The sequence below is a fragment of the Trachurus trachurus genome (assembly GCF_905171665.1).
Source record: "Trachurus trachurus genome assembly, chromosome: 17".
NCBI classification, from domain to species: domain Eukaryota; kingdom Metazoa; phylum Chordata; class Actinopteri; order Carangiformes; family Carangidae; genus Trachurus; species Trachurus trachurus.
In genome coordinates, this window is record NC_139900.1 from 4,143,532 (window position 1) to 4,170,359 (window position 26,828).

Sequence of the window (26,828 nt, forward strand, 5' to 3'; positions counted from 1 at the left end):
TATGATTAAATATAAAAATAAAAATGCAGTGAGGAGGAATGGAGCGTTACACTGATGCTGCATTCACCTGCAGTCGGGCAGACGGCCGTCGGTAACAAACCAGATGTCATTTTAGTCACAGAAGTCCAGAGAAAGCTGGTAAAACAATACCACATCGCCATGACAACATATTGTGTATTGTTTTGCCTCGTGCTGACAAACCACTTGTTTACATAGAGGCTTGTTTATGCCGTTACGTGCAGTGGCTGTCGTCCGTCTGCCGTCTGCCCAATTTCAGGTGAATGCAGCATGAAAAATACAATCGAGTTGCTTGAGATATACAACCACAACGCTAGATGGGAGGAATTCCTACACAATGGACCTTTAAGCTGGTTATACATACCTGATTCTTGTAATTGTGTAGAAATTGAAACGCCTTATTATTAGATTTAATCAAGTTCACTTATTCTTTTCTATCATTTATTGTCAATCATTGATCAGAAGGATTTCAATTGGAGAATCAACCTGTAAACGTTAAAGTGAGTGAAGCAGCTCTCGTTTACAGACGTTTGAATAATAAAGTTGTAATATTCAAACGCTGCAGTCAGTTTAACAACCAGTGTGTGTGTTGGTGCAGCTTCTGTTGTGATTCCTCTTTATACATGTGTTGAGTCAGTGAACGCCTCCTGAGCTCTGCAAACCTCTCACCACCACCACCACCACTAACTCTGGTTTCCCAGCATGCACCGCTCCGTCCTCCTGCATGTAGGCTTATGAGAGGAAGGAAGAAGCTCGGTCGTATAACGGAGGGTATTGGACACGCGGCGCTGGCTGAGTGTTAATTGGAGGTGTTTCTGTTTCTGTGCGGCTGGTTGAGTTTATCCACCGAGGTTGTGCGTCATATATCATCACAGGGTTGTTAACTCTGCAGCCGGGAGAAACTCAAACAGCCGTTTGTACGTGTGCATCCAATTAATTTCTGCTCTGGAGGCGCTAAATATAGACGTCAGGGTAAAAAGTCATTCATCTTTTTAATTTCTTTCTTTTTTTTGTGTGAAAACGCCAGGATTAAAGTGTGTGAAAGTGACTTTTAGACGTTGAGCAGCTGAAACGGTTTCCTCTGGTTGACGTGACAGAGCGAACAGTCGTTCAGCAGCGTGAATAAATAAAGAAACGATCAGTGGTTTAGAGTCTCTACAGGAGGAAACGTGCTGCCAAGTCAAAGATGTAAATGACTTCAACTGTCAGAGGGGATATTTTTTTTTATTTCAATACAGTTCAATTAGCCTACATCTTTTCAAAAAGGAGATTCAGAGTCAACTTAACTGGTTTAACTGGAGACTGAGCTGAATAAACCAGATCATCAACCAACCTGAAACACGGCTCATACTGGTTTTTATTTACAGTGGGCATGTAAAGGCTTAAAATGTCTGTTAATGTGTTAAACAGTTCATCAAGTGGAAGATGAAATGATCTCCCAAAGACATAAAGTTAAACACGAAACACTCTTTTTCAATATTTTAATCCATACTGCCCTATAAGGCAAAGTGCAGTATCTGTAAAAATGCCAAACTGAGCTTTTTGTGTCTTTCATTGTCAGGTTTAAGCATCAAATTATGAATAACTACCAAGTCTATAATTGATTAGATAAAGGTGAACTGAATTAAATGGACCCTAACCCTAACCCTAACCCTGACCAATTTTGACCGTTTTATGGCAGATAACTGCTCTTTGCCTTGGTTTTGGTGCAGATACGGCACTTTGCCTTGGTTTCACTGTGCTTTTTTGGATGGACTGCAAAATAAAAAGCCCAATAACTTTTACAGTTATTACATTTTACAGTACCAATATCAAATTCTACCAGATTGAAGAGAATATGCCACACTTTTGATTGGTCAAAAAAATAGTAGTATTTGTATATACCTTGTATATACAGTACCTTTATTCTATTCTTTTATATGGTATATGTGTATTTATCATATACGGTATGCATATTTCCTTTTTGTATATAGTATATGCGTATCTTTTGCACTAGAATATTTTAATTAATTCTATTTTATTTTATTTTATTATTCTATTCTATTTTTGGTACTTTTATGTTTGCACCTGACACCAAGACAAGTTCCTCGTGCTGTAAACTGACCTTTACTGCTCTTGGCAATAAAACAGTTCTGATTCTGATTCTGATTCTGAATTTTTTTTTTTTTTTTAAATGCAGATACTGCACTTTGCCTTTGTAGGGCAGAATATCAGTGTATTATTCTAGTTTTCTACAGTTTCAGAGTGATAAAGGGGAACAAAGCAGCAGCCTGCAGAAGAATGGGATACCCAGGAGACTTGAGCTCTGAGATAACTTTGACCAAGGTATCAGACAAGATATTTGCAGAGTGGCTTGGACTTTAGCTGAGGGACATTTTCCTTTTCTGTCATTTGTAAAATGTAAAAGATGATGAAGATGAGGAGCAGTGGATGTGCACTGTGGAAGAGCTTTTTGTAATGGAGAAAATCACACATAAACTGAGACCTACAAGAGACACAATTAGAGGATAAATGTGAAAAATGGACTAATTATAGAAGACGAGAAGAGGACAGCACCATGGCCACTGAACAATAAGGACATTGATAGAAGGATGAGAGTTTAACTATGTATGTATGATGAAAGAAATGTAAAAGATGAAAATGATTAAAATCTAAGGAGAATGTGTCATCTGTTACATGAACAGACATTTGGACCAGAGGTGCCCAAACTTTTGCATTACACCTCTGTATTTATGTAACACCGTCTCTGTTTCAGCTGATCTCTACAGCTTCACTGGTTTGTGAAACGTTTCAGATGTAAAAATGTTGTTCCTACTGCTTCTTCCTGGTCACAAAATGACACGACAGAATTAAAACACATCAGAAAACACGACACACACACAACATGTGATGTGTGTGAAGCCAGTCTGTCTGTCTCTTCAGTAGAGGTGCTGCTCCCTCTAGTGGTGAAGTCTGGACTCACCACAGTTTCCCATGTGTCTTCTCTCAGGCTGCTGCTGTGTGTGTGTGTGTGTGTGTAATATGTTGTGTGTCCAGCTGTTTGTCTCACAGCTGGACGATCTGAACTGAGCAGCTGTTTCTGTTTCTGTGTCTGCAGGTTTTTAATCGTCCTGGGTTGTTTGATCCTGGCCATCCTCACCACGTTCAGGGAGCACGAGAAGGTGTCGGCACACTGGCTGGTCATTCTGGTGAGATCAGTAATCAGTATCACTGTGTATTATCATCACTGGGGTTTTCTTCACTTTGGGGTTAAAACATTTTGACATCTTCACATTTGGTTTTTATTTGTTCTTTTTCTTCTTAAAGGGATAGTGCAACATTTTGGCAAATTGGCCCATTGCCATAATCGCTAAAGTCATAGCAGTAGGTTCTTCTCTTGGTTTCCCTCATTAAACTAAGCAAATACACAATCCAACAACTCCACAACGCTCTGGTGGACAAGTTGTGAGCTGCACATTCACCACGCTATGAGATAATAACACAACGTTACCAGACAGAGTTGTTTTAGAGGGAAATACAGAGACTGCTTGATGAAAAACTGTCCCTGAAGGCAACGTGCATCAGCGGTTTTGCATGAATTTCCCTCTAAAACAACTCTGTGTGGTAACGTTGTGTTATTATCTCATAGCGTGGTGAATGTGCAGGTCACAACTTGTCCACCAGAGCGTTGTGGAGTTGTTGGATTGTGTATTTGATGAGTTTGATGAGGGAAACCAAGAAATCCCATGAGCCTCCGTAGCGTAGCTCTGAGCAGCTCACGGCTCTGCTCCGCCGTTCTAAAAATAGCTTGCACCGACAATTAAAGGTAACGAACCTACTGCTATGACTATAGGGATTATGGCAATGGGCCAATTTGCCAAAATGTTGAACTATCCCTTTAAGCGTCCCATAGTTTAAGTAGAATAATAATAAAAAGCAAAAGAACTAAACTAAATTCAAATAAAAGAAGGGCGTTTCATCTTCCTTTACTTGGATGTGTCCTCAGATTTGGGTCTTTGAAGCCTCACGGTGCCTCAGTGTAAATATTTCATGTGTAATATCAAACCACAGACGAGCTGTCTGGTCTCAGACGTCATTTATAATGGGTTTTCTTTTTGGTATTTTGTTTTAGTGCTCGTACATGTTGAGTATACGAACCCAAATAGAAGCAGAAGCTTGTCTTATATAAATCTGATGTTTGTCCCAGATATAGAATATAAATTCTTACAAAAATGAATAATAAATAAAATGAAGTACAGTATGTACTTTTGGTCAGGTCCTAAACAAAGCTACACAGTCTTAAAGGGATAGTTCAACATTTTGGCAAACTGGCCCATTGCCATAATCCCTATAGTCATAGCAGTAGGTTCATTACCTTTATTTGTTGGTGCAAGCTGTTTTTAGAACGGCGGAGCAGAGCCGCGAGCTGCTCAGAGCTACGCTATGGAGGCTCATGGGATTTCTTGGTTTCCCTCATCAAACTCATCAAATACACAATCCAACAACTCCACAACGCTCTGGTGGACAAGTTGTGACCTGCACATTCACCACGCTATGAGATAATAACACAATGTTACCAGACAGAGTTGTTTTAGAGGGAAATACAGAGACTGTTGATGAAAAACTGTCCCTGAAGGCAACGTGCATCAGCGGTTTTGCATGAATTTCCCTCTAAAACAACTCTGTGTGGTAACGTTGTGTTATTATCTCATAGCGTGGTGAATGTGCAGGTCACAACTTGTCCACCAGAGCGTTGTGGAGTTGTTGGATTGTGTATTTGATGAGTTTGATGAGGGAAACCAAAGAAATCCCATAATGAGCCTCCGTAGCGTAGCTCTGAGCAGCTCACGGCTCTGCTCCGCCGTTCTAAAAACAGCTTGCACCGACAATTAAAGGTAACGAACCTACTGCTATGACTATAGGGATTATGGCAATGGGCCAATTTGCCAAAATGTTGAACTATCCCTTTAATGTTGACGTCACTGGACAGATGTGTTACAGTAATACAAAGAGTTTCAACAACTTCACATCTGGTTTTCCTACTTTTCGAAAGTTTTCACTTCCTTTGTGTTTTATTTTAAAGGGTTGATCCTTGGTGGCTCCATGTGGGCGGGGCTTAATGACTGTTTTGTTGTGACATCACAATGTCACAAAGTTCAGGAAGTCTCTCTCTCTCCCTCTTTCTCTCTCTCTACAGGAAACCTTCGCCATCTTCATCTTCGGGGCGGAGTTTGGTCTGAGGGTCTGGGCGGCCGGTTGCTGCTGTCGCTACAAAGGATGGAGAGGGAGGCTGAAGTTTGCTCGCAAGCCCCTGTGTATTTTAGGTGAGTGAGTATGTGAGCCTGTAAAGGACAAACAGAGCAGAACTGTCACAGCTCATAAACATCATGGCCGCGTTAAAAGGGTCAGGAGTTTACAGAGGAGGTAAAAAAAAAATATAGAAATGCTGCTGTGATGACGAGCTGATGAATAATAGATTTAGTAAAAAAAAACAGAGCAGATTTCAGAATAAAACACTCAGAGAAACCAAATCCTGCAAAGTTGTTGGGTGGTGGGTCCAGGTGGTGAGGGGGCGGGGCTTAGTTGTGACATCACAAAGTGACAAGAAGTCCTGACGGCTGGTTTTAAGGCTCAGTTTCTGAATACAGGCTGTGTGCATTTCTCTGTGGACTGAGGCTTTGATACTTTCACAGTATTAATATAGAACCTAGAGCTGCTTTATAATCACACTACACATGGACATCTACCTTTATACTGTATGGAGCTTTAACACAAACATCTACCTTTATACTGTATGGAGCTTTAACACAAACATCTACCTTTATACTGTATGGAGCTTTAATACAAACATCTACCTTTATTTTGAAGGAGCTTTAACAGAAACATCTACCTTTATTTTGAAGGAGCTTTAACACAAACATCTAACTTTATTTTGAAGGAGCTTTAATACAAACATCTACCTTTATTTTGAAGGAGCTTTAACAGAAACATCTACCTTTATTTTGAAGGAGCTTTAACAGAAACATCTACCTTTATTTTGAAGGAGCTTTAACACAAACATCTAACTTTATTTTGAAGGAGCTTTAACAGAAACATCTACCTTTATTTTGAAGGAGCTTTAACAGAAACATCTACCTTTATTTTGAAGGAGCTTTAACACAAACATCTAACTTTATTTTGAAGGAGCTTTAATACAAACATCTACCTTTATTTTGAAGGAGCTTTAACAGAAACATCTACCTTTATTTTGAAGGAGCTTTAACAGAAACATCTACCTTTATTTTGAAGGAGCTTTAACAGAAACATCTACCTTTATTTTGAAGGAGCTTTAACACAAACATCTAACTTTATTTTGAAGGAGCTTTAATACAAACATCTACCTTTATACCGTATGGAGCTTTATTTTTACTGTCTCGTCACTTCGGTTCAAATTAAAACTTCCACTAAACTGTTCTCCTCCGTCAGTTTCAGTCATGAATTAATTCCAACAACTTTTCAAAAACGTCTTCATCATCTCATGAAGACTTAACGAGCGTCTCGGGTCAGACTCATTAAAGCTCTGATGAAAGTGAATGAAGTTTTTTGTTCTCAGTCACTTTGTCTTTGTCTCGTCCCGCCTCAGACATCTTCGTGCTGATTGCCTCGGTGCCGGTGGTGGCGGTGCGTAACCAGGGTAATGTGTTGGCCACGTCCCTGCGCAGCCTGCGCTTCCTGCAGATCCTGCGGATGCTGCGGATGGACCGGAGAGGAGGCACCTGGAAGCTGCTGGGCTCGGCCATCTACGCCCACAGCAAGGTACGACTGGGGACGAGCTGGTTTCTACCCAGTTCCCCATTGATCTTTGATCTAGAACTCAGTTTGGCAGCTCTCTTCTTTTTCATGTGTGGCCAAGAGTCAGTGGAATGTCCTTCCCACAGAACTTATTCTATGTACAAATCCTCACACATTCTCATGCTTGTCAAAGCGCTGGTTACTGAGTAAGCAAGTTTGCACACACTGGGTCTCATTCATGAAACGTGAGTAAATCTGTGTGTAGATTTGCACATAAAAGCTCACTCTACTAAAACTCTACTCCGGATTCATGAACGGTGCGGGAAACTCAGATTTGATCGTAAGCACGTGTGTAAGATGATGAATGCCCACCCATCGTAAATTAACAACACGCCCCCGGTGATCAGCAATTAGCATAGATCTCCATACATGAATAGCCATATAAGGAGATCCTGACCACCATATTAGGAGGTAGGTGCATCCTGTTCACCTGCGGCCATGACGCAAACAAGGAAAGAGGAACTTTATTTGCATTCCTACATTTACACAAGCGCTACACACAGTCCGGAGCAGATGTAGATTTTGTGAGTAGCTACGAAAAAATCAGCACTACTAAAAGATTGATGAATGCGGAAATCCACATAAATTTGCGCTGCACAGGGTTTACACACAAATCCGTGCTGCTCACGTTTCATGAATGAGACCCAGTGTTGTATGTGTCTGGTTATGAGTGTGGTTATTCGAGGAGGATGGGGATAGTTGGTTTGTTTTCTGTGTATGTGTTTGTGTTTGAATGTGTGATTGTGAGTAAGAGAGAGTGTATGTGCTGTTGATCCCTATTGTGCACTTCATGATTGGGCGCTCCTGTTCCCTGCTTTTATTAGTGCATTCTGTCAATTTTTAAAATATTATGGTTATTATGTCACTTACTATGTCCTATTTCAATGATTTTAATACTGTATCTGCTCCCACTTTACCTGCCCAGGGACTACAGGCGGAAATTAGCAATTGTTGCTACAACCTGGCTCAAAGCATCTCTTCTTGTTTTACAAGATTAATGTTTTTGTGCATTGTCCCTGTTTTAAATAAATAAATTCATTAATTCATCTTTAGGATCGATGGGTTTTACTCATAGACTGTAAAAAGAATGGACGTAGCACCCGTGACGTCACCCATTGGTTTTGGGGAGTCGTTTTTGTGACTCCAACATGGCGGCCTGAACAGCGCCATGTTGGATTGGCCGGCCGAGAACCCGCCCACTGGCCTCGAAGCAGCTGTCCACGGAGCTGCTCGGACCTGTCACTCAACGTTTCCGTGCCCTAATTGGCCAGAATTTTAACCTAATAACAGTAAAACGGTAGAGTTAAAAAAAAATTCACCCCCCTCAGAGTGTGTACGGGGGTAGAAACTATCGATTGAGACAAAAAAACGTTCTGACACCAGGCTTTTAACATGTTTATTGAGGATGTAAAGTCGCCGATTTTAACATGGGGGTCTATGGAGAATGCTCCCTTCTGACACCAGCCCCCAGAGGAAGCCCAGGGGATTGCAGTTTTTTGAACGCGGAAGTGAGCTTCACTTCTCAGACCCACAACTGCCCCCTTGGTTTTACTGTGCGAACCCTTGACTGAATCTACGTCTTGGTTTTACTTTTTTGTCCCTCTAGGAGCTGATCACAGCCTGGTACATCGGCTTCCTGTCCCTGATCCTGGCGTCCTTCCTGGTTTACCTGGTGGAGAAGGACGACGTCTCCATGGATGTGTCCAACCACGAGAACCCCACCGCTCAGCCCAAACCGCAAGACTTCGACACCTACGCCGACGCCCTGTGGTGGGGGCTGGTACGTACACGACACCGGGTCTCTCTCTCTCTCTCTGGCTGGTTCTTCCTGTGTCGACGTTACCTCAGAAACAAATGTTTCTTCCTTCATCTGTTGGACGTCCACAATAATAAACATCTTCAACTTGAAACCTTTAAAGCTCTTTGTTTGAAGAGCTGAACCTTGACTGGTCTCAACTTGTCCAAACAGTCTTAGTGTTTCTAAGAGAGAAGTTTTCAGATTTTTAGTTTTAGACTTGATCCATTTAAAGCTATAGTTCAACGTTTTGGCAAATTGGCCCATTGCCATAATCCCTATAGTCATAGCAGTAGGTTCGTTGCCTTTAATTGTCGGTGCAAGCTATTTTTAGAACGGCGGAGCAGAGCCGTGAGCTGCTCAGAGCTACGCTACGGAGGCTCATGGGATTTCTTGGTTTCCCTCAACATCAAACTCATCAAATACACAATCCAACAACTCCACAACGCTCTGGTGGACAAGTTGTGAGCTGCACATTCACCACGCTATGAGATAATAACACAACGTTACCACACAGAGTTGTTTTAGAGGGAAATTCATGCAAAACCGTTGATGCGTGTTGCCTTCAGGGACAGTTTTTCATCAACAGTCTCTGTATTTACCTCTAAAACAACTCTGTCTGGTAACGTTGTGTTATTATCTCATAGCGTGGTGAATGTGCAGGTCACAACTTGTCCACCAGAGCGTTGTGGAGTTGTTGGATTGTGTATTTGATGAGTTTGATGAGGGAAACCAAAGAAATCCCATAATGAGCCTCCGTAGCGTAGCTCTGAGCAGCTCACGGCTCTGCTCCGCCGCTCTAAAAATAGCTTGCACCGACAATTAAAGGTAACAAACCTACAAAAACTATAGGGATTATGGTAATGGGCCAATTTGCCAAAATGTTGAACTATCCCTTTAAAGAATGAATCTGCATCCTAATTATGATTCTAGACCAGTTCCTTCTAAAATTAAACCTCCAAGTCCTTTGTGCTCTGATTTGTTGCGCTGTGTTTTTTTTTTTTTTACCACAGTGTTGAATGTGAGACTTGTTAAACGGACGATTGTTGCTGCGAGGTTGTAGCTTCCTTCTGTCTGTTTGCTCTTTGTTAGTGAGACGTCTTCTTCAAAGTTTGGACTGCCGAGGTTTTTGGCTGCGGCTCGATGAACAACAGCTTGTGTCTGACCAAAATGATCAACTGAGAAATGTAACGTTTGGCCGCGGTCCAAATACAGGATTTCTGCCAAAAACCAATTATCAGCTAATATTCTGCTGCATTCAGGGGCCGCTGGGAACGTCGGATGTTCCAGTCTTGTTTTAGTCGGCTGCTACAAAAAAAAAAAGGTTTAGTCTGGAGGACAAACAGAAAACAGAGTCGGGGATCTGGTCCGGCGTCGGCTCAGCGTCCTGCTCTAATGAACGGCCTCGGGGCGGTCAGAGACTCTCAGCTGCCTCATTAAAGAGAGGCCGTCCTTCAAGTTCAAGTTCAGTTCAGACATCTTGCCTTGCTGAAGTGTCCTTGAGCAAGACACTCGGTGTTTCTTTTCAGGCTGCTGATTGTTGACGAGTCGACGCCCGTGACCCTTTGAATCACCATCGAACCGTCGGCCTTCAGCCAGCGGATCGATGAGCGGAGCGAGGAGGATCACGGCCGACAGCTCGTTATGGGAATGGCTAGTGGCTACGTCATCACATTCTAAAACATCACTTCCGTGTCCAATCGCAGGATATTCAGAACAGAAACAATAGGCAGAGCCGGGTCAAAAACACCGCAGAAGCTTTCATTTATGAATAAATAAACATATATATTCATGTATATGAATTTAATGCACAACATAGCATATATATATATATATATTTTTTTTTTACCGTAAAAAAAGAGAGAGAGAGAGAGAGATGAACGTAACGTGGGACGAAAGTAACAAAGCGATTTTCTCCGAGCAACTCTAACTTTGTCAGCATGCATTGCAAAAACTCAAAATCTTTACAAGAATATTTGTCTTCTTTCTTGTCAAAATGTCTCAATTTTAGTCTAAACTGATCTCTTTCCACTTAAAATATGACTCATCACCTAAAAAATTACTTGTTTTTAGATCATTTTCACTTGTTTCAAACTCATTTCCAATTGAAATAAGTAGAAAAATCTGCCAGTGAAAGCAGGTTTTTTGTGCTTGTAATAAGAAAGAAAAACGTGATCCACTGTCAGATTTTTCTACTTATTTAATGGGGAAAATTTGCTTGAAAAAAAGCAAAAAGTGTCTGAAAACAAGCTACTTTTTAATGTGATGAGTCTTATTTTAAGTATAATGAGATTTATTTTGACTAGAAACAACATTTTGACTAGAAATAAGGCAAATATTTTTGGTAAGATTTTGAATTTTTGCAGTGTGTACATCATGTATAACCTAACAGAAACAAATCTTGAGGTTACGTCCGACTTTGACCGAGTTACATTCAAGAACCAGCTGTTTTCAATGACTGAAAGTGAATTCACTCTGTGATTTATTTCGATGGATCAGCTGTGTTTACCGTTTCAGGTGTCATAGATGGTTAGACGGATTAATTAGTCCTCTAACTAACACATCCTAAAGTTTGACTTGTCAGAGTTTTTCAGTAGAGAAGCAGCAGGTTTAAGTGTCGGGAGTCACTGTGGGGACGAAGGAAACAGCTGTAAAGTTAACCTCGTCCCTCTTTTTTATACAGTCTATGGTCCCTCTGCACATTAACGAGCCTGTCTGTCACCGTGATGTGTTAACGTTACAGGATTAATTAAATCACACAGCGTAAACAATGCGACCGTATACATGTGTAAATACTACCGGAGGAGGCCAGTGAACCAGTGGACCACGGTGGTCCAGTCACGGAGGTAAACGTTAGTTAGCTAGTAGCGAGCGCTAAACGTTAGCTCATATAACGTCTCTATGTAACTTATAAATCGTTAGCCTAATAGCATAATTGCCTAAGTCATATTTGAACATTTTCGGGAAAAAAAGAAAAAACACAATTTCCTGCAAGCAAAGTCAAAAAGATGACTTAGGCAGATAGTGATTTTGGACTCTGAAAAGTGTTCTGATTGGTTGAGGACATAGCCAATAAGGCAAGGTGATGCAGCAGTGGTAGGAGAGGAAAGTTAGGCAGATATCTCAATTTGGCCAAAAAATGACTTAGGCAATTATGCTATGAGGCTAACGAAATGATTGTGTGTGTGTGTGTTGGGGGGACAGCAATGAAGAACATGCATTGCTGTGTACGTTAGCAGCAGGAGTTGGACACGGAAGTGACTTGTGACGTCACACTAGCCATTCCCATTGTTCTGACAAACAGCAGGAAGTAACTCGGTAACGGTCGTCTTCTGTCTTCTGTGTTGCAGATCACTCTGACCACCATCGGCTACGGGGACAAAACCCCCAAGACCTGGGCTGGGAGACTGTTAGCCGGCACCTTCGCTCTGATCGGAGTGTCCTTCTTCGCTTTGCCCGCAGTGGGTACACACACACTCACTGTACACGCACTCATCTGTCCGCACTGTCAGTGAATGCAACACGAAGCTCAAACACACTGATGCTGATTAAAACCTGCAGAGAGTTTAGATTAAACTTCCTAAGAACGACAAAAAACATCAAAAAACATAAAAATCCAGATTTGTATTTCCACCACGTTGTCAGAGTGATAAATACAGAAAGAGAGGGTAGAAAATGTACATGATAATTATTTATATAACAGTTTTACATGAGTTTGATGCTTCGACACATAAACTTCCTTTAATCTAATGTTCCTGTGTAATTTCCTGTGTTGATGTTTGTTCTCATATAGAAACTATAAAAAAGCCAAAAACAATCAACTTCCTGTAGAAACCACACCCACTTCTTGTTTGGATCTAAATATATAGATATAGATAAAGATGTAGACAAGGATACGCATATAGATATACTGTAGGTATAGATACAGATAAAGATACAGTATAGGTATATGTACAGATATATGTATAGATATAGAGATATAGGTGAAGATATAGATACACACAGGTATATAGATATAGGTATAGATATATAGATGAAGATATGGATATAGGTATATATATAGATGAAGATATAACCTAGATGAAGATGATATAGATACTGTATATAGTTATATAGATGAAGATATAGATATAGATACAGATTTATAGATATAGAAATGCCTATAGATATATAGATGTAGTTATAGATATAGATACAGGTATAGATTTAGATCTATTGATGTAGTTATAGATTAAGATACAGATGCTGATATAGATACAGATATAGGTATAGATATATAGATGAAAATTAAGATACAGATATATAGATATAGATTTAGATATATAGATGTAGATATAGATTTAGACTTAAAGATGTATAGATACAGATTCAGATATAGATATATATTTAGATATATAGATGTAGGTATAGATAAAGATACATATATAGATTCAGACTTAAAGATGTAGTTCTAGATATAGATAGAATCTCTTTTCATTTAAAATGAGACTTGTCACCTAAAAAATAACTTGTTTTTAGATCGTTTCAAACTAATTTTTACTTGAAATAAGTAGAAAAATCTGCCAGTGAAAGCAAGTTTTTTGTGCTTGTAATAAGAAAGAAAAACTTGCTCCACTATCAGATTTTTCTACTTATTTCAAGTGAAAATCTGCTTGAAAGAAGTAAAAAGTGTCTAAAAACAAGCTACTTTTAATGTGATAAGTCTTATTTTAAGTATAATGAGATTGTTTTGACTAGAAATAAGACAAATATTCTTGGTAAGATTTTGTGTTTTTGCAGTGTAGTTATTGATATAGATACAGATTCAGATATAGATTTAGACTTAAAGATGTAGTTCTAGATATAGATACAGATTCAGATATAGATATAAGTAGATACAGATGAAGATGTAGATATAGATATAGGTGAACATAAAGGTTTTCTGTGCACACGTGTCTCTGACGCTCTCTGTGTTGTGGCCTCAGGGGATCCTGGGCTCCGGTCTGGCTCTGAAGGTGCAGGAGCAGCACAGACAGAAGCACTTTGAGAAGCGCAGACATCCGGCGGCCGGGCTCATCCAGGTGAGACGCCACGCCACGCCACCTGGCCGCTCTGACCTCACCGCCGTCTTTGACTCGAACATCAAAGTGTCTGTTTTAATGCTGCGTCTCTGTCTCTCTCTGTCTCTGTGACTCAAGTCTGCCTGGAGATACTACTCCACCAACCCAATCAGGGACGACCTCATCGCCACGTGGAGATTCTACGAAACCGTCATCTCTCTTCCCTGTTTCAGGTGAGTCAACACGACACGAGGTCACGTCGACGCGTGTACAGTACGTGTCACCATCATTTCCATCAAATACCTGAACACTAGTTATTTTATTTCTACGTTTGTTTATTGTTTTTGTTTCAGTATTAAAGGGATAGTTCACCCAAAATTCAAATTTCACTCATTATCTACTCCCCCTCATGTGGACTAAGGGCTGGGAGAAGTTTCAGAGTCCTCCGTGGCTTCTCTGAGTTACAGGGGGTCTCGGCGTAGCAGTGCATGTCCATATGACGGTTGCAAATGGATACCACTTTTCTTCAGACACCAAAAAACATCCAAATACCTCCGATTACAGTGCGATTACTGACGCTGGCGCAAATCGCGTGAGATTTGGACGAACCAGGAAGAGGAGCTTCCGCTGCAAACAAGCTTGAAATATAGACTTATTTAATTTTTTTCGGGACAATTTCGCATTTCAGGGCTTCAATACAAGACGGACATTACATATGAGCAGCATGGAGGTATCTGGATGTTTCTTGGTGTGTCTTTTTGTTACGAAGACAGTTGGTATCCATTTGCAACCGTTATATGGACATGCACTGCTACGCCGAGACCCCCTGTAACTCAGAGAAGCCACGGAGGACTCTGAAACTTCTCCCAGCCCTTAGTCCACATGAGGGGGAGGAGATAATGAGTGCAATTTGAATTTTGGGTGAACTATCCCTTTAATTAATTCATCTTGTGACCTCATACGTCCTATGATTTCTGTTCATTTTCCTTAGTTTGCATGTTTATCGTCATTAAGCTGAGCCGACGTCTGAGAGGCTGGATGCTGAACAGTGGGTACGACAGTCAGATGTTGCAGATGTGATTGTACGTGGCTCTGGTTTTGAATCTGGGACGTTTAAAGGAAAAAAAATATTTATTTGTTTATTCAAAATGTCTTAGGTTTTATTTGTGCTGTGTAGCCTAAGATCTAGGCTTTACTGACACCTAGTGGCTGTCACTGGAAACTTCAACACAGGAAACAATGATATTTTTCTAAGGCAGATTTATCAAATTTTGACATTTTTATGTTCTAATATTTCACATTTTGGTTCTGTTAGGCATCAATTAAAAGTACACAGTGTATTTCTATAGCTGCAGTAACGTGTTTGGCCACCAGGGCTGCGCTGTGTCCACCTTTTAATGATGGTTTTTAAAAACACAGGGTCTGTCCCATTCCTCCACACTTGGCTGAGTACGCTTGGTTACGCACACACTTTGGTGACGTTTTGATGGTGGAACGTACATTTGCATACAAGCATGTATTAAGTGGCCAAGCGCGCGTGGTTTAAAAGCAATCGGGACAAACTTCACATGTGCAACCCATTGTGCACACTAGCACAACTCCGACACACAACACAGCAACAGTTTCACAGTCTCATCTACTCCAAAAGTGTCTTTATGCGCAAGATTCAAATCATAAATGTGTAAGCCCAACTCCACATAGGATTAAATAGAGCATGATGAAAAATATTCACATAGAGAAAATTCATAATTACGTGGTAATAGGTCAAAAATGATCAGATAAAAAAGTAAAACGAAGCCTAAAGACAACAAAAGTGAAACTGAAAAATATGAGATAAAAGATAATAAAATATATGAGATTAAAAAGTCATAATTATGAGATAGAAAGTCAGATTCTTTCTATTGAATTGTGCATTGTGGGATTTATACTTGGCCAGATACCGCTCCGATGCGTCTTACCGTCAGTGTGGGTAAAGTGCGCTGCATTTTTGGTCGTTGGAGAAATGGGACACACTGAGCACTGACACTACTAAGTCCATGAACGCACACACGCCAAGTGCCCAAGTGTGTAAGTGTGATCGAGTGTGCACATTGGGACGGACCCACAGTCAAAAAAAAAAACGCAAAGTCAGCAGTGGGTAGTTCAGGGGGCCTGGGAGTTTAGAGCTCCTTTGCTACTTCTTGCATTTTAAAGGCCTGCAGCTACAACTCAAGCTGTTCTAGTTGAATTTTCCAGCAGCAGCCATGTGCAGTGTGTGAATGTGTGTGTGTGTTTGAATGAAGGTCGTGCACATGTTGTTTAACTTGGCTCCGTGTGTCTGTCCCGCCCACAGGAAGGAGAACCTGGAGGCCATGGCCAGGTAGGTCACCGTCACACCGACACTGAGTGGACGACCTCTGTTGCAGCTTTAATTAGCACCACATGCTGCAAAGACTGATGAAGCTTTCCCAGAATACCCCCTTCCCCCCCTCCTCTACCCCCTCCCCTCCGTCCATCCACTTTTAAATAGCTCCTCCTGATATTAATTCACCGGCGGTAGGATGAATCTGCGGGCTAACGGCCGTGGTAAATATGTGAATCGAGATATGAAACGCCCGCTCGTCCCAGATCAGCTGCTTTGATGACACTTTTAGAAACCTATTAGCGAGTCCATTAGTTATGTTTCCATTATGAATGACAGTTTAGATGGAGTAATGAGGGTCTCTGGGTGTGATGATGACGACGACGATGATGATGATGATGTGTCGTTGAGCTCCAGGCACATTAATGAGTCTCTACATCAAAACATGTCACGAAACCTCACAGGGGACGTTTGATTCATCCCTGTCTCCAGTTCCTCCGTCTCTAAATCAGTCAGTTCCTCTTTTTTCTAAAAAAAAACACACACTCACTTTTCTGACTTTATGATCTTGTGTTATCGTCCTGTCTCCTAGCAACCAATCTAGAGGAGGAGGAGGAGGGTTGAAGCACTAAATCTTTCACACACCTCCTCCTCAGTTTTGCATTAACACAATAAAAACATGAAATAAAATGGCAACAAACAGTAGTTTAATTAATAAAGAGTTTCCCAATGTGGAGGTTTCTATAAATTACAATACGTACGCACACACAGAATGACTGTTTATTTATATTTATAGCACGTTATTATCAGATAGAAAAGAAGCATACAAGTAGAAGTAAGAGCACAATAAGGAAACAGAACAAAAGCACAACAACAAAACATAGATTATATAATATAATGATCCAGGTTTTCATCCAATCCACTTTAAAACTGTAGAAGAGACGAGTCTGTGACGGAGAGCATCAAAAATAACAACAGGAGAGCAGAGTAATGTTCAGTTCAGTGGTTTATTTGTGTGAAAGAAGGGATACGTGATGTGGAAAAAGAGAGGAAGTCAGTGATGGATGAAGAGGAGGAAGAAGGGAAGAAGAGATTTGGAGGAGGTGGAGAGAGTTTTTAGAGCCGTGAAGGATCAACTGCTGGGAAATTAGCAGCGTGACATTATCTTGTTGCTCTGAGCGAAGAGGTGGACGACGGCCAGAAACTACAACAGAGCTGCCATGTCCAACAAGAGGGCGATAAGCCACTCACTGTGTGTGTGTGTGTGTGTGTGCGCGCTTTATCCAGCGCTACTGTGTGGTCTATCTAACTACAGTTTTTGTTGCGACTTATACTACCCGTCAAAAGTTTAGTTTTTTCTTTATTTTTATTACTTTCTACATTGTAGATTCGAACTGAAGACATCAAAACTACAAAAGGAACACATATGGAGTTATAAAGCAAACAGAGCAGAATATGTTTTATATATTTTAGATTTTTGAGAGTAGCCTCCTTTTGCTTTGACAGCAGGTTTTTGCAGACGGAGCTCCCAGAGGAGCTGAGCACGTGTTGCTGTTTTGCCTTCAGCATCTCATTTGGGTTTAGGTCAGCTGACACATAACACTTTTGTTTAAATTAAAACTCTTTTGTGTTTACTATATACTTATGTAGAAAGTAAAACCATTGAATTGGAAGGTGTGTCCAAACGTTTGACTGGTAGTGTAGTAATAACTATTATAACAATGTAAAATTGTATTTTTATTTATAAGTTCATTTTATCCATTGATTTGACAGCAGAACATAAAGTTTCTGATCTTGATAGAAAAGGAGGAGAAAAAAGAGTAATCTTATGAAATATGTCTTCACATGTCATTCATTGACAAAGCAAATACTATATATAATTGGTAATAATATTTAATAATAATCTGTCTGTATGTACTGTATATGTATAAATATATATTAGTCAAAAACAAGATATGAATCAGTATACAGTAAATGAAGAAAATGGAGGCACCATGTGGTCGGTTCCCAGCAGCCACTGCTCACGCTGGGTGGTCTGGTCACTTGTTGGGGACTACTTCCTGTGGCGGATGAATCCACATTTAGTGCTTTGTGGAGGAAACAGTGGAGCCCAGAGGTTTCACATACACAGTCTTAGTGTTAGATGATAGATTCACCAATGGTTTGATTCAACTCTTTCTTATAATTTAAACCACCGATGTTAACACTGAATGATTCTGAGGCAAGAGAGAGAAGATCAATCAATCAATCAATCAATCAATCGATTCTCTGAGACAAATGTGTTTAGAACCTGTCTGATCGTCAGCAGTGTTGTTATAGCTGCTCTAAAACAAAGGATAACGCAGAGCTGAAGCAGAGTTACCCTGTGATGCTGTGGCTGCAGGTCTGTGCAGGTGTAGTAAACCACACCTTGGGAAGTCAGAGCTGTGGGAGAAGAGGCGTGTTGGTCTGTGCTGTTGTGTTGTGCCTCGTTTACCGAGAGCCACAGGATAATCACGTCTAATTTTCTGCCCTTTATTCTGCCGAGGAGCAGTCAGAAAGAGATTCCCTCTGCCTTTAAAGCTTCCTATTCTGCAGCCTCTCAGCGCCGTAATCTGCCGTCCCTATTCTGCCCCGAGGCAACATAGAGACTCATATTGTGTGTCCGCTGTGGGAGCAAAGTCGCTGAGAACGCTCCACGTTTCAGAGGCCTTGTTCGGGCAGTTGTCGGCTCCGGTTACCCCGCCTTCTCTGCCTCTTCCAAGGCACACAGGAGTCTTATTTTACCCAGGGAGCTCTTGTCTTTGTGCTGCCAAATATTGTCAGCCGCTGGACAATAAAGGAGACCAATCTCCTCACAGCTCTTTGAGGCTTCCTTCTGCCAGGAGAGCAGCATTGTTGCACTGAGGCAGTCGACCATGAAGACTCTCACTCCTCTGTGAGAAGAAAATCCAATGGAGGAAAAAGATGTAGCTGAAACTAGACAGATTTTTCTTTGCAGCTATTTTTTTTAAAGATTAACACCTCATCTGTTCAGATAGACAAAAGACCCCAATAAAGATGTAGATATCATCTAAAATGGATGCATGAACAGTTGCACAGACCATGCATACACTCCACACAGTGTACCGGCCATCGCCAGCATCACACACAGACATTTGTAGACTTTATTTTAGGTCTTAATTACATTTCATATTGGAAAATAGTGTTTAAAAAGCAGATCAGTACTTTTATCTTCAACAAAGTTCTTGCAAACCATTAAATTTGACATGAATTTCAGCTGTAGACCGTCATCAGGTGTGGTCTGATGTACTAATATGGGCTAAATGGGTTTCTGAGCTGAGAGGGTTTTGACAAACTGCATCCAAAGACTTTGTCCTAAACATTCAGTCAACTTCTTGTTTTTTCTCTTTTCTCTCCCATTTCAGCCAGAAAATGAGTTTACTTGAGCGTGTTCGCCTTCCTAACGCCAGGTCATCGATTGGGTCGGGTAAGAAGCTCACAGGTAACGCAGAGTCCATCGAGGAAAGCCCGTCTAAGGATCCCAAACCTGCAGGCTTCAGTAACCGGGAACGCTTTCGCACCGCCTTCCGCATGAAGGCCTACACACTCCGCCAGAGCTCTGAAGGTATACGAAGGAAAGCATGAAAGATTAAAGGTTTTGTCTCACATGGCCATTTACAACCAAACAGTGAAACAAAAGCATGTGGTTATTAATTGTCTCTGGTTTCATCAGTGCTCTGTGGTTTTGTGTCTCTACCAGATGCCGGAGCTCTGGCTGATCCAGCCTTAGAGGAGCGGGGCTTCCCTCCTGACATCCTCATGGAGGAGATGATCCCCACACTGAAACTGGTCATCAGGGCAGTAAGGTCAGGAACTTGTGATGATCCATTCTTATTGGCCAAAGTCACAATGAAACAGCATTTTCAAGCATTTCCATACACCAATGGTCCAAAGCAGCAGGTTTTATATTAAGCTGTTGAAGCATCTGACGTCCTGTTTGATACTCAGCCCCCGTCGATGCGGTGTGTAGCCAACAGTGTGAGAGCTGCACAATCTCACATATGCTGACAGCATGATGGTAAATCTATAGGCCACACAGGTGACATAATGCAGGAATTCAATCTAGCGCGAGGGCCTGTGAGATGAGTGATCAGCCCTGTGAAAGTGCTGCTTCCTTCCATACCATTATTCCGGCAATGAATGGTCCGTGAATGGGATGCTCAGACCTGGAAGGTTTGAATTTCAGGACCCAAAACTTTCCACCCAAAACTGAAGCACGAGCAGCAGCCACTTTGTGTCTTTGTGTCGGACAAAAGAAGGAGCTCAGTGGGTGGCGGGCTGGTCTCAACCTTGAGAGGCATGGGAAGTGTCAAAGTCAAGGTATTTCTGAGTAGGACAGCGAACTCCAGCAAAGTCAATGTCCATTGTTAAAGACGAAGGTGTTGGCGTGGTCAAAATTTGGATTTTACCGGTCTGTTGCTGTCTTTATTTTACAGTTGATCTATGTCCCAACCCTGATTGTTGGATGATGACGTAATAAAGGACAGATCACAGATACAAACATCTGAAATGAGTCGCTGACCTCATACTTATCGATAGTGTGAAGAGTTCAGATATCTACAAGGAGCTTGGAACTACTCCTATAAGTCTAAAGGAGTCAGTACAGGTGGTCCAGTCACCTGATTTGGATGCCTCATGGTTGAGATCCTTGCAGACCGAGGAAATTGGGAATTACGCAACACGTATAGCCTGGGAACATCCTGATATCTCCCTGGAGAGGCCGATGGATGTGGGTCAACAGTTACAAAATGTATAGATGCAGAGATGTTTCTACTGAGACTTTGATCAAACAAATAGACACCGAACTTAGGGTGTCCTGAAAGTTAATTGCTCAGATATTTGGATAAGCCCTGGATTGAGAATAAAGGTTAGCATGCCTGTAATGTTGCTGTCTAAAACTGTACATGTACAACAATAGTAAATCCAGCTGCTGAAAGTTGGCCTGCAGAGTCTAAAGGACATCGATCAGGAGGGATAACAGTCTTAAATGTTCTCACTGTTGAATCTGATCCCTTTGTCTTTACAGGATCATGCAATTCCTCCTGAACAAGAAGCGGTTTAAGGAAACTCTGAGGCCTTATGATGTCAAAGACGTGATCGAGCAGTACTCTGCTGGACACCTGGACATGCTCTGTAGAATAAAATACCTCCAGACAAGGTCAGCAGCCATATCACAGCCGAGGTTTGTGTAGTAAGTAGTTCCTCCTTCTCAAGCTCATGCTGTTTCTCCGTCCTTAAGGATCGACATGATTCTTGCCCCTGGACCCCCCCTCACGCCGAAACACAAGAAAACTCAGAAAACGCCTTTCACCTACCCGCCCAACCAGTCTCCCAGGTACTGTCACTGCCAAGTATCAAAGAGTACATTGACAAATTAGACAAATATTTATGTACCAAAGGCTTTGTCAAGGCTCGAAGCTCTGGATTGATCTTTAATCAATCTTTACCTAGTTGCATTGGAACAACTATGGTGAATCTGTTGCTCATTTCCCTCCTGACAAACGTCTGTGCAGTCCATGTCTACTCAGTGTCCTTGTGTTTCAGGCACGAGTCCTTCCTAGCCAAAGCCTCCTCCATACCAGACACCGAGGACCAAAGCATGATGGGTAGATTTGTCAGGGTGGAGAGACAGGTGAGTAACTTTGGAGTAGATACTTAATTTAAGTAAGAGTTCTCCAGCATTAACTCATACATGTGAGTGAATCTCTAAATGAGATCTGGGTATACTGGTTTGGTACCACATGTTGAACTTTTAGAGGTTGATTACGTACTCCCCTTTTTGATGCCAGAGTCAAAAATGGCAGTAGGTACAGTTGTTAGCTAACTAGCAGTTTGTACTCACTCTCACACTTAAAGCAACATTGCAGAGTTTATCGGCCTTGAAATAATGTTTCCAGACTCATTGCAATGGTAGAAAAATGGTTAATAGGATGAATGGTGCTGCCGCCGCATCTCGAGCCGGGTCGCGTCGGCTGAAACTGCACTATGTAACTTCCCTGTGCGGTTAGGAACACCGCCCCTCTCCCCTCTGCGTAGAGCCGTAGAGTGCAACCTGCTTTACGGCATACGTCACATGCTTACCTGACTGTAGCCTGGAGTGAGCCAGCAGCAAAACAGAGAGCGTATAGCTAACCTGAAAGCTACTTGACAGACGATAGCGCTTCTCAACCAGATGGTGGAAGCACTGAGCTGTGTCGTGGAAATTCTCTGTTGCTGGTGAAGAATGAAATAGAGACTCGCCGGCCGACAAAGTTTTATTTCCTTTGCAAAGAAAAGGTCAATCAACATGTGAGCGATTCAAGATGAAGAAAGACCCCGAACATGGGGAAAACCTATACATTTATAGCTGAGGGAAGGTCCACTTCTGGGGTGTGTTTGTGTCCTTTGGCCGGCCCCTTCCCTGATTGTCTTTTCACACCTTCGCCTTTGAAGGTATCGTCACCGGTCTCCCGAGGTATGGAGTTAAGAGATACAATTTAAAATACAAAGGGGTTTGAGTGTGAATTAGGAAGTGGGAAGTTGGGCATCACAGATGGTTAATTGTAAAGGAACTTGAATTCACAAATTACAGAAGGAAGTCTGGGAAAGCAGAAAGTTAGGTGTCTTAGGTGGTTTAAATGCAAAAGAACTTGATTACAATATAATTACAATAGAAAGTATCCCACAAAGGAGGTAAAAATGCTATTACAGCTGAAACTCCGCAATGTTGCTTTAATTGCATTGAGTAGGTTGTACAGGAATAAGATTGATCATCAGTCTGTTCTGTTGGTGTGAATGTGTCTCCGTCCCAGGTGGAGGACATGGAGAAGAAGTTGGACTTCCTGGTGGACATGCACATCCAGCACACCGAGCACCTGCAGGTGGACTCTGCCGGCGGCGCCCACATGACCCTGGAGACCTGTGGTCCCGCGGGCAACAACGGCGAGATCAGACGGGTCTTCTTCAACTACGCCGAGGCGTTCCCGCACATGTCGTACCAGATGCCCGTCGTCAGCAAGGTGAATCCATTCGACGGCCGGGGAGGGGGCAGCAGTGGAGGTGGAGGTGGGAGAGGAGGTGGCGAGGTGGGGGGGGATCATCAACCGCTGCCGCCACATCTCTACCAGCGCCACCCGTCGTCGTCAGCCGCCATCCCCACCTACACGGAGCGCCCCACGGTGTTGCCCATCAGCTCGCTGCAGGACTCGTCGGCGGGGCTGGGGCTTGGGGGGCTGGGCAGGACCACAGGGGGGGGGCGGGGGGCCGACTCCCCTCTCTCAATGCTGTCGGTGAACCACGAGGAGCTGGAGCGCTCGCCCAGCGGCTTCAGCATCTCCGGGGAGCGGGAGGAGGGGGATGACCTGTCGGCGGGGGCGAGGCTGACGACCGGGGGGGACGGCAGCTGGACGAGAGCCAGGCCGAGCTACTTGGCGGAGGGGGAGACGGACACGGACACGGACCCCTTTACTCCCAGCGGCGGGGGGCCCATGCCGCTCTCCTCCACGGGGGAGGGGTTTGGCGACGCCATTTGGAACACGCCGCCCTGAGCTGAGGCGTGTCATGTGTGACCGCACGGAAATCCACGACTCTTGAGTGAAGACCTTAAAAATCCAACCCATGCCTCTAAAAACCCAAACCAGTTTTGGGTCAAAGCCACATCTCTGGACTGAACCATTTGGAGCGAAGGCGGGCGGCTCTAATTCTGATCCGCCCTGATGCTGCGAGGTCACAAGGAAGGTCATCGGCGACCGCCAGAGGCCACAACAACGTACCGACCGACCGCTGTCCAGACTAGGGAGCCATGGCACCGAAACTGCCCCGAGATAAAAAAAAAAAAAAAAAGGGAAACCAGACGTTTGTAAAGTAAAACTCTGTACAGCGCAAAACTCTTCGCAAAAATTAGCTAAAACAAAAAAGAACATTAATATACATAACTATATACACCCAAAAGCTTTATCGCTGCAAAGCCAACCGCACTGCATGTAACGCATGCGATTTTTAGTGTAGACACTGCAAAGTTCAGGATATCAGGAAACGGAAAAAGAGATTGAATGGATACATATACTTGCTATGCCATTTTGTAACACTTATTTTTTTATATGAATACATTTTCATTGTTTTTTGCATGGTCTGCATGATGATGCACCATTGTAGACGTGACGGTCGGAGGGTGACACTGGAACCAAAAGTCTCCTGTCTCTTTGTTCTGTTTGTCGTTAGGCGAGTGTGTTTCTGAGTGTGTATATGTGAGAGAGAGAGTGTGTGTGTGTGTGTGTGTGTGTGTGTGAGAGAGAGAGAGAAAGAGGAGGACTTGGGTAACAAAACACTGGTTAGTTGCTGGCAGTCGTGTTTCACCATTTCTGCTTTTTCTCACGTTGTGCTGTAAACTCTTCCGGGATCAGACTCGAGATCCCGTCACGTCGTTTGTTTTCACACCACCGTGCTCTTTTAGTTGCATATCACAAACCATAAAAAAAAATAAAAAATACAAGATACAGAAAAATTCGACAGAATTTGAAACACTAAATAATCTCTGCTGCTTTGTTGGCACATGAATTCAGGGATATAAAACACCCGTCCGTCCTTCGGTTTCCACAACGTTTCTGAGCTGAGTTCAGTTAAAAATCATAAGACTTTTAATAAATCGGTAAATTACTGGTTGTTTTTCCTCTCACACAGATCACGGGTAAAATGCACAGAGGGCAACAATGAACAACGATGTCCATCAAAACTCTTAGTGCATTTCTACAGCAAAGATACATTCACTCCTGTAAAGTATCTGATGGAGTCGACACATGAACTGTGCTCTTTCTCTCCGCAGCTCGACATCTTATCACAGATCTGATGGCGTAACAGCAGCTTCTTTTGATTATTAGCTGAAGTTTGATCCACAGCTTCGTCTCTGGAAACAACTGAATTCTGCACGTTTGCAATGAAACCTGATGAGTAAAGTCAAATTTATAATATCTAATCCTTTGATTTCCCTTCAGGAGTTGGATATCTAATCTGTTAATTATACTGTTTATAAATGGAAGCAGCAGGAAAATAAACTCAAGATATAGGCTATGTATGAAAAATTAAGATTAAAGTTTAATTCAACTTCATAATGTGCTATTTTCAATCTAAATTAATTCACTGCTGCACTAGAAGAGGCTGTAATGTTACAAACACAAACTCACACAAGGAACGTAACAGCACAACTTCTATTATTTTTTTTAGAAAGGCCAGAGTAATGTGTGGACGACCGGTGGAGATGATTTCTGATGTCGGTTTATAATAATAATTGTTTAAAAAAAACAAACAAGCGAGTGTGAACGCCACTTACTGCGACAAAAACAAAACGAACAAAAAAAAAAGCTTTCCAGAGGATCACGTATAGGCCTGAAACAGCATTTACTACTCTAGAGTTAGGACGACACAGATACTGAATGTAATCTCTGACAACCAACTGTATTTACACTCATGAATTATTACACAGTTATAGCATGTTCAAGCACCTTCGGAGGCAGGTGACTTCACAGACGAGGCTTCCACACCGGGTTTCACCTGTGGTGCGTTCAAGTGCTGGAAATCAACATGGACGCACACCGCAATTAAAAAAAAAAACACTCTATGTTCGTAACTTTTCCATGTGATCTATGGTCAGTTACAAATTTAAGTCAATACATGAATTTAAATTGTAAATGAAAAGTTTTAATCATCATTGACCAAACATTTCCTGTGAATATACTGTAAGTCATGTGCCAAACTTTTCACAGCTTTGTAAAGTTAAAGTTCTGACTTGAAGGGACGTTTACGGGAATTTTTTCCCAATAGAAACTAATTTTTTCCAATTATTCTGACACCGCCTGAACTGTTTTTTTTCTCGGTTGACGTATCATGTTAACGCATATGTGAGATATTAGTCTGTTTGCTGTGTTTTCATCACAGATCTGATTTAGAGTGGTTTTTACTGAAGCTTTGTTTACACAATCACATTTTCAATCAGTATTTTAACATTTCCTCACCAATCAGATCAAAAAACATTAAAGGGATAGTTCAACATTTTGGCAAATTGGCCCATTGCCATAATCCCTATAGTCATAGCAGTGGGTTCGTTATCTTTAATTGTCGGTGCAAGCTATTTTTAGAACGGCGGAGCAGAGCCGTGAGCTGCTCAGAGCTACGCTACGGAGGCTAATGGGATTTCTTGGTTTCCCTCATCAAACTCATCAAATACACAATCCAACAACTCCAAAACGCTCTGGCGGACAAGTTGTGACCTGCACATTCACCACGCTATGAGATAATAACACAACGTTACCAGACAGAGTTGTTTTAGAGGGAAATTCATGCAAAACCGCTGATGCACGTTGCCTTCAGGGACAGTTTTTCATCAACAGTCTCTGCATTTCCCTCTAAAACAACTCTGTGTGGTAACGTTGTGTTATTATCTCATAGCGTGGAGAATGTGCAGGTCACAACTTGTCCACCAGAGCGTTGTGGAGTTGTTGGATTGTGTATTTGATGAGTTTGATGAGGGAAACACCAAGAAATCCCATAATGAGCCTCCGTAGCGTAGCTCTGAGCAGCTCACGGCTCTGCTCCGCCGTTCTAAAAACAGCTTGCACCGACAATTAAAGGTACCGAACCTACTGCTATGACTATAGGGATTATGGCAATGGGCCAATTTGCCAAAATGTTCAACTATCCCCTTAAATCCTTCCTTAAAGTGGGCGGGACACCTGACCTGAGCTCTTTAACATACAGGTGTACTCACCTAGGAAAGGGCGCTCCAACTTTTGTGTGCGGATCAGACTAAAGC

The 26,828-nt window shown here is 42.1% G+C and overlaps 2 protein-coding genes across 2 annotated transcripts in view; one reads left to right on the plus strand and one right to left on the minus strand.

Moving 5' to 3' along the window:
* Nucleotides 1-23,773, plus strand: part of kcnq3 (potassium voltage-gated channel, KQT-like subfamily, member 3) — a gene marked incomplete at its 5' end in the record, with an annotated part of 108,750 nt that extends 84,977 nt beyond the window's left edge. The window contains 14 exons of the mRNA XM_083991992.1: nt 3,116-3,206; nt 5,195-5,321; nt 6,620-6,792; nt 8,435-8,608; nt 11,974-12,084; nt 13,588-13,683; nt 13,801-13,895; nt 15,995-16,021; nt 19,411-19,610; nt 19,746-19,851; nt 21,072-21,203; nt 21,285-21,380; nt 21,590-21,677; nt 22,837-23,773. Coding sequence (XP_083848118.1) covers nt 3,116-3,206; nt 5,195-5,321; nt 6,620-6,792; nt 8,435-8,608; nt 11,974-12,084; nt 13,588-13,683; nt 13,801-13,895; nt 15,995-16,021; nt 19,411-19,610; nt 19,746-19,851; nt 21,072-21,203; nt 21,285-21,380; nt 21,590-21,677; nt 22,837-23,571 — 2,251 coding nt within the window. The 3' untranslated portion in view covers nt 23,572-23,773. The remainder of the gene's footprint in view (nt 1-3,115; nt 3,207-5,194; nt 5,322-6,619; nt 6,793-8,434; nt 8,609-11,973; nt 12,085-13,587; nt 13,684-13,800; nt 13,896-15,994; nt 16,022-19,410; nt 19,611-19,745; nt 19,852-21,071; nt 21,204-21,284; nt 21,381-21,589; nt 21,678-22,836) is intronic.
* Nucleotides 1-26,828, minus strand: part of LOC311001062 (tripartite motif-containing protein 16-like) — a gene marked incomplete at its 3' end in the record, with an annotated part of 113,118 nt that overhangs the window by 65,906 nt on the left and 20,384 nt on the right. The window lies entirely within an intron of this gene.